This window comes from Poromitra crassiceps (genome assembly GCF_964638095.1).
Source record: "Poromitra crassiceps genome assembly, contig: HAP1_SCAFFOLD_519, whole genome shotgun sequence".
NCBI lineage: Eukaryota > Metazoa > Chordata > Actinopteri > Beryciformes > Melamphaidae > Poromitra > Poromitra crassiceps.
Window position 1 is genome coordinate 80,511 of NW_028151889.1, and position 8,302 is coordinate 88,812.

The 8,302-nt window shown below is 44.3% G+C and overlaps 1 protein-coding gene across 1 annotated transcript; it reads right to left on the bottom strand.

Moving 5' to 3' along the window:
• Nucleotides 1–212: 212 nt before the first annotated feature.
• On the bottom strand, nt 213–7,832 carry LOC310771318 (histone deacetylase complex subunit SAP18). Its single transcript, XM_083663959.1, has 4 exons — nt 7,680–7,832; nt 6,678–6,787; nt 742–864; nt 213–526 (listed from the first exon to the last, which is right to left on the bottom strand). Exons 1-4 carry the CDS (start codon nt 7,749–7,751, stop codon nt 370–372), a joined length of 462 nt encoding a protein of 153 aa, XP_083520085.1. The 5' UTR covers nt 7,752–7,832; the 3' UTR covers nt 213–369.
• Nucleotides 7,833–8,302: the final 470 nt, after the last annotated feature.

Consider the following 8,302-nt stretch of genomic DNA (forward strand, 5'->3'; position numbering starts at 1 on the left):
GATGCAAACTTATACACAAAGATAGATACACAAGATACACAAAACCACTCAGAAATAATTAAATTAAGTGCCCTATTTTGGGATCAAAAAAAGGTGACTGTCACCTAAAAGTGGCTAGTTTGCATCCCTGCCCATTACAATATTGAGTTCTTCCATCAAATTCCTCATCATCAAATAACTACCGTAGTCTAATTAAATTCCATACAGAAAACTCAGTGGGGAACAAAAACTTTATTACACGTCACATTTTATAAAATGAGGCCAGCCAGGCAAATGAACGGTTATCCAAGATAAACAATGTCTAAAAAAACAAACATGCGGGTAGACTTGTGTGTGTGTGTGTGTGTGTGCGTGTGTGTGTGTGCGTGTTCAGAAGGGCCTCATGCGTGTGTTTATGGGCGGGGCTCGGTTAGGTGGCGTGATGGCGATGTCCAGGTAGTCTCCGATCTGGAAGCGCTGAGACTGAAGCGTCATGGAGTCGTCTGTCCCCTTCCTGCCAGATACAGTGCTGCCGATGTCTTTCACTCTGGGGGATGGCGGGAGGAGGGGCATGGACATCAACATTTAAGAGAGGTGTAAAGGCAATATTTTTACCAAATATTCTGTTTTCACTTGTCAAGAGCTGAAGGTGGAGTGAAATTTGACCGAGGTGGCCCCCTTGTAATTCTCTATCTCAATTCAAGCACTGTCAATAACCCATGTCTATATTCAAAAACATTGAATGCATCACATGACACCAACCTGTATATCTGCCTCTTGGGGTCAGGGTAGACGATGGCAAAGCTAAAGTGAGTGCCTTTTTTCCTAGCCTCTGGATACACCTCCTTCACCAGGCTGGTCAGCTCCTTCAGGGTCGCATCCATCCTGGGACACAAACACACAGTCAGACACACTGGCTCCAACGCCCAATTCTACATCTCTCTACTAATTCCAAGAATCTATGTCTGTCTGTCTGTCGGGCCTTTTCCACTGGCACATGTGGCTGCGCCAAGCCACGCCAGCTCATGCTGATTTCAGCTGATTTCGGTTTCCATTACATTTTTGGTTCATGCCAGGCGTCGCCGTGTTCTCTCGCTGTGGATCTTCTCCCGAGTGGGGCTAAAATGTGCCGGAACCCAAACTGTGACGACCCCCTCCTCCTCCTCAAACGGCTATGTTGTGGTGAGTAGGGTATTGTTTCGTACTTTTCCGATAGCGATGCTAAAACGATACTTTTAAAACGGTACCAATGCCTAAATGGTGACTGAAACTGTACTTTTTTAAAGTTAAAGCTAATTTTTTTGTATTTAAAGAGGCTGCAAAGAGGATTTCAAACGATAATGTTATGTGTTATGCCCTATAATGTTAGTGAAGGTGCGTGCAGCAACGGTTTCAGAGCACCGGAGGGTGGATATTTCGCTCAGCAGCTTGGGCATGGCACCTAAATGAGATACCTAAATATGTGTTGCAATTCGGTACCGGGAGTACCGGTTGTAAAAGTAGCGGTACCGGCTTTCGGTACCCAACCCTAGTTGCGAGCATATGTTGCAATGCAAAACTCTCATGTCTCTGTGTTGGAGTGTGTGTGTACAGCTCTCAGGACTTTTGTAGCAGTTACCAGATGTTTTCAAAGTGGGAGACGAGCCTCCCCAGGGGGGCTCAGTGAATGGAAGTGAAAAAACAAACAAACAAACATTACATTCATTATTAAAAGGAGATCACATAGAATAGCCGAGAACCGTTTGTCTGATTGACATTACACTTGCCGGGTGTGTTGCTGGGGATCCAAGGAGCAGGGCTCAACAGGCACTGCACTAGCTCAAGTCTACTAGCTGCATCCAATGAGAGCACACGACACGTGGAGAGGAGGCAGACACAGGCTAGGGATGCCACGGTGTGGACATTTTCCCACCGGGTAATAAACACGTGACAACACAGGTGTTACCGCTGACAACGTAAAAATAAATGTAAACAATAGGATTGTTAGTTCCTACTAGTGCATGTTTTTCCCGGGAACAATAACAGTGAGACACCAGTTCGATATCCTCAGCAGCTAGACCCGAGCTAGACTAGAGCGAATGTTACGTTATATGTATGTTGATAATAAAAGTTTTGAAGTAAGCAAGAGTCTAACTTTAACCGTCCATTCTGTAGGGTCATAGAGACAAGCTGCTGCTGCTGTTTAAAGTACTAACGTTAGTTTGGACGCTCACACAACACTTGCTGCCCCACAACTCATGGCTGCATCTGACTCGAGACAACTTTTCAGACGCCCGTGGAGACAATCTTTCTCAAAAGAAACTAACATTAGCGACACAACTGGAGACTTTTTCTGACATGGGATTAACAATACCAGCAAGCAGGCAATGACTGAATGCTGGTAAGTCCTCCCTCCCGCTAGCAATGATGCCAAGTTAGCATCGACTTTTCGCTGTGGAAAAAAGGCACATTTCCAGAAATGGGCCGCAGTGACAACAGCATGCACACGCAGGCTTAGCTAAGAGTCTTACCTACATGTGTATGAGGGCATAATTTGTGTTCATAAGATGCATAGCGTTAACTAACGTTAGTTGCTGGTCTAACCAGAACAGTGGAGCCACACTGCAGCCCAGAGGGAGCGCTTGTAATTTACCCCTGTGCATGCTGAAACTGCAGTTTTCCTTTCATTTCTTCCTCCTGCTCTGATGAAGGTCTAGTCGACCGAAAGCTTAATAAATGTGAAATCTGTACAGATTCAAGTGTGCGGAAATTCCTTTTATATTTGTAAGTCTAGTTATTTTTCCAGCACCTTGGCCGAGACTTGGCTGGGTCGAGCGGTGGCCCTCCCTCAGATTTCTTCCTCCATAAAAATGAAATGTGTTACCGGTGGACATGTTATGTAATCGGTGTATGCCCCACTACCGTGTGACACCAGTAACACCGACTACTGCGGCAAGCCTAACACAGGCTGTCATCTGTAGCAGCTTAGGCAGCCTTGTCTAAAAAACATTTACACAAGAGAGTTTCCTCTGTCCTGTTTATAACTACACTTTTTGCTGTGCTGCTCGACATAAGGATTTATCAGGAGGACCGCCTCTTTTCTCCAAATGTTACTGTATGAAGCAGCCTGGCACAGCTGGTGCCCGTTGACTGCTCTCTGTGCTGGCTGGAGAGGAAGCCGCGATAATTATGATAAGCCTGAATTGTGTTATTTAGACCGGACTGTGGACCCTCTGAGCACCGGGCAAGTGGTCTGAGGAGCAAAGACAGAGAAAGTATTTAAGTTGTGAGAGCGTGTGTGTTTGTAAATAAAGCCGGCTAAAAAGTGAGCAGACCTTGTTCTTCCTTGCATATCAGCGCATTTCTCACTTGTGTTTATGTGACAAAACGTGGTTTGGAGACCAGACAGACTTGTCAGGGACTCCTCCTGGTGGAATATCTTGTCGCAACTCAGTCATATAATGTGAAAACCAAAATGACTTTAATTAGTAGACCGACACGCCCGTCTTTTATTGCAGGGATTAAAGCAAAAAAAAAATATTTTGACTGAAAACTGATCTCGCATTGGGGGGGGAGGATACCGGCGGCAAGAATTTCGGCGGTGCCATCGGTGCCGCCGAAGGAAAATTGGCCCCTTGAAACCAGATTAGAGGACTATTAACATTAAGATTAGACTGTTTTTCAGTCTTAACCATCAATTTGCTGAGTGAGTGGCACTGCTCTGCTCCAGATGTAGCTATATAGGGGAAACACTAATATCCGCTCATTTTCTCACTCACCACCACCTGCTGATGTCGATATCATTATTCACTCATTTGCAGTTGATATTTAATTTTACAAATAAGACACACAGTTCCCCCCATGCACTACTTGCACAACTCCACTACTTCCTGAAAGGAGTAGGGCATCTTGGTGATCCTGTCCCAGGCCCCGTTCCAATACCCATACTTCCATACTATTTAGTAGGCAAAAAAAGATTTAGTATGTCCCAATACATAGTATGTCAGATGCAGTATGCCAAAAGTACCAGGATGTTGTACTACATCAGCTCCTATTTCGGAGTATGCATCGATGCATGCTGCTTCAGCCAAACTTCCCCACAATCCTTTGCGCAGCAGGAAGTTATGTCTTCTTCTTCTTCTTCTAATGTTTTATGGCGGTTGGCAAACAACTTTTTGTGCATTACCGCCACCTACTGGAGTTACGTCGCACTGACTGAGCTGCGTGTTCATGAATGAGATAATTAACTTTAAGAAAGCCTTGAAATATGTTAAAACCAAACAAGCATGGTGTGTACCAAAACATGCATATCTTGATTCCTGTTTAGATCTCTGACTTAATGTTTTTGCTTTATTTATTTTATTTTGTTTATTTGATTGTCTGTTCCAATTTTGTAAATGTTTAGTCTGAATTTTTTGTATAATGTACTGTTTGTTACTGCCAGACTTTGTTTATTGAAAAAAAAAAAAAAAAAAAAACTCAAATGTGGCGCTGCAGACGTCGGCGGAAGTGAGCAAGAGGTCGGAGTTCAGGAAGCTCACGTGACGACAGATGTAGTGTGTCCCAATAGTATGCATTTTGCATGCATGCTGCACACTACAATCCATACTTTGTGAGGGCAGCGGCAGTACATACTACAAGAAAGAAGTACAAGTATGGGTATTGGAACGGGGCCCCACACTATTGGTTGAACTGATTAATGTCAGGTGTGCCTGATCACTGTTGTTGTGACTGCAGCAGTCAGGCACACCTGACATTAATCAGTTCATCCACAGGAAACCAAGATGCCCTACTCATTTCAGGAAGTAGTGGAGTTGTGCAAGTAGTCATGAACATTTATTTAACTCTTGTCTTGGTTTCCTTAGTCTATCTGCAATGCACTTCTAAAAACAAACATCAATCAAAACTAAGGACGTACAATGAAAAATAAAAGGTTTTACTGCACTTATCAGCACATGACAGAATCTATTCAATAAAACTGATACTTTTTGCACGGCTTGACTCAGTTTGTAATGTAGTCATACAAATAATCAACCATCTATGTATCTTTCTGACCAGAACATTAAGGATCCTGTCCATGTTTGCATTTGTTGACTCGTCAGCATTTAAAGAGAACATCTTTGTTTGCAATTTGGCTGACAGTTGAATTTTGTGCTGGGCAGCAATGCCATGTGTGCAGAGGTAGGAGGCGTGTGCATTCGAAATTGACAATCTGGAGAGTGCGCTCTTATCTTCAGCAACCGACTTGACGAGCTCGACTAGTGGCTGCGACATAATGGAACGACAGGTCATGCTCCGCTATGAACGCACACACGCGAACTTTCAGGTTGCACACACGGTCAGCCATAGATGCTCGTACCTCGGTCGTGGTCGTTGTTGCACCCGGCAGGGAAGCAGTGTGCTGGAGAGAATGAACGGCAGCTTTGTGTTTTGCTTCTAACTGATGGCGCATAAGCACTTTTTTCTGCAACAGCTTACGGCCGGTTCACACACACGCCTACGCCTACGCATATAGGCATTGCTTCATGCACGCCTGGCGCCTATTTTCGTTCACACAGGACGCCACGCTCTGCGCTACGCTGAACACATGAGCAGCGGTTTTTTTACACTTTTCAGATCTGATTTATAGCATGGGTGAGTCCTCTTTTTTATTGTAATGTGCAAGTGAGGATGTCTGTCTATTTCCTGGCCCGCTGTAATTGTTATTTTCCCTCGGGTAATCATGTGACTATGAGTCATCAACACCATGAGTGATACATGCATTGAGAGAGGGGGGGTATAAATACATCTGACAGAAAAGACGTTAATAGAGGAACACATGAAGGACAGCTCTCCTACTATGCACTCTTAATTCGCGCTCCACCCTCCCTTTTGGGCAAACTCGGTAGAAAATATGGCCCAAGTCCACCAGAAACAACAGCCAGCTTGACAGTTCAGCGCGCCTAGAGCTGAAAAATAGAACAGACGCCTAAACGATAAATGCAGCGCAGCGTAGGCACAGCGCGAGCGTGGCTTCAGCACAGCGTGGCAGCGGTATGTGTGAACGATCTCGTCTGTTAACAAGGACGCCTAAATTTTAGGCGTTGCTTAAAGCGTCGCCCTAGGCGTGTGTGTGAACGTGGCGTTACAATAGCAACAGCGCGTCCATGCTGGTGTGCTACTCTTTAGCTTTAAACCCTTAACGTAACGTTATGTACAAGCACCTAGATAATTTACGGAAGCCGAGTGAATACCGTACACATCGCGTAACACGGAGATTAACAAAGTTAACTTTCATGACGTTAACACTTAACAGGACATTTTGGTAACGTTAATAGCAGCGAATAGAGACACTTACCGAAGAGCTGCTCTCAGATGACGTTATCCACCAGTAATATCCACAGATAACCTAATGTTATCCATCAGCTGTCCATTTTGAGTTGGTAAAATACATCCACGATTCCCCAGTTTCTAATGTTTTGCAAAACTTCGACAAGTCTCGCAGTTGCACGGGTCCATATGATTGACCCGCCTCCGCTGTTTCTGATTGGCTACTACCAAGGCTCTGTCTAGTAGCTACTTTATTGGTTTAAAACAGCGTCAGTTGAATGCCTCAAACATGATTCCATTGGATAAACGGTACCACAACAAAACACACGTGTAACTTACAGTATATTAGTGTGAAAGGAACAGAGACTGACGAGGATCTTGTAGTTTGTACGTGCCATTAGTGATCTCACCATGTGTATATCTGGAGCTCGCTGGAAGGAACGTTGCCTCTGGCAAATTCATCCACCCTGTGGTGTCGGCCACTGTTGGTGGTGAACACCCGCAACAGCAGGGGGCAGGTCTGCAGTAGAAACACACAGAGACAAAAGTAGAATTGATATCTAACCAACACAGAGTATCAAAAAAATTATGTGGGTACCTCATCAGTTTGCTTATTATTTCAAATGAGGTAACAATCACAAGGTATCAAAATGTTGGACTCATGGACAAGGTTTCTATTAGTTTATTCAAATGATTTTTTATTGAAGAAATCAGTATAATTTTAGAACCATAACGATTTCTGGGTTTCTCAGTATAGTATAGTGCAGACTATCTCTACAGAGAAATTTCCCATGGTAACTTAACTTGCCATAAAAATAACAGTCTTCCTGCTTTGTTATGGCATTGGGCAGCAATGGGCACAGACCCTATGAATTATACAGTCTATGGCACAGACCCCTTTTAGACAAGACTGATTAATACTGCAGAATGATTTACAGACCCAGTCTTCTGAAAGTCACCGAATTTCCAGCTGCTCTTTATACAAAACCATGCCATGTTGGCATAGTAACACTAAAGCTTGATGCTTCAGTAGCTAAGCCTCGACACACACACACACACACACACACACACACCAAAGTGCATTCAAAAATCTGCTGAATGCTTCCTTGCGTTAGCCGTAATGTAGCAGAGTTGAATACACATGATTGATTAGCACATTGGCGTGCTTTAGCGGCTAACTATTAGCTACGTTAAGTTATCGTGTATTCTATTGTCTGATTGTCTCTGCAGCCTATAGAGCTAAGGAAGTGATGTTGCAGCGACAGAGACATAGCTTTATACTACTTTAAAATCGCGTTTGTTAGTGTCCTGCACACAAAAAGAAACCACATCGCCAAACTGTTAGCCTTGCCGGCGGCTAACAAACCAGTTAGCATGAGGTAAACAACGTTAAGCGAAAAGCAGATGGCTACCTTTTCTCGGTCAATGGGCTTCTCTGGTTCTTTCTTGATTTCTTCCTGTGTGATTCTTGATTCCAGAGCCATGGCTATCTTTCACAGATCAAATAATTAGCGTTATGTATCTAGTCAGCTGAATCAACCACCTTGCTTCGCTTTTTTGTAGGGGGGCTGGCGAGAAAGTGGGCAGTTTCCGCTTCCGGTCACATGACACAGGTTCTTCTATCCGATTTTCGGCAGTGTAAACGCTTCTGGGCGTATTACTGCCCTCCGCAGGGCAAGGTTAACCTAACTCATACACTTCATATTCTCGGATACAGCTCTGCAGTAGTCAGCTGCAAATATGGTTTGACCTTAAAAAAAAATGGAACAAAAGGTTTCTCAATGGTTTATTGTAGTATCAGGTGTACTTAATAACATATTGTGGCGGAATGAGGCGCACACCGAGGCAGATCCTTTGGCTTATCAAACTCTTTATTAACGAGCGGACAGACACACATAAAGGCAGGCACGCCAACACCTTGCTAGCTTCTCCTAGCCTAGCCTAGCTCTCCCCAGCACGTCTGCTCTCTTCCAGCTTCACACAGCTCTCCACTTCCTCCCCTAGTCTCCACCCACTGGCCCTATGCTCCCTTCAC

What these genes read in the sequence shown, in the direction of transcription:
- LOC310771318 (XM_083663959.1), bottom strand. Translation starts at nt 7,751, where the DNA reads ATGGCTCTGGAATCAAGAATCACACAGGAAGAAATCAAGAAAGAACCA. An exon ending in AGCCCATTGACCGAGAAAAG is followed by an intron (nt 6,788 to 7,679) that starts GTAGCCATCTGC and finishes TTTCTACTGCAG; the next exon opens with ACCTGCCCCCTGCTGTTGCG. An exon ending in CCCAAGAGGCAGATATACAG is followed by an intron (nt 527 to 741) that starts GTTGGTGTCATG and finishes GCCATCCCCCAG; the next exon opens with AGTGAAAGACATCGGCAGCA.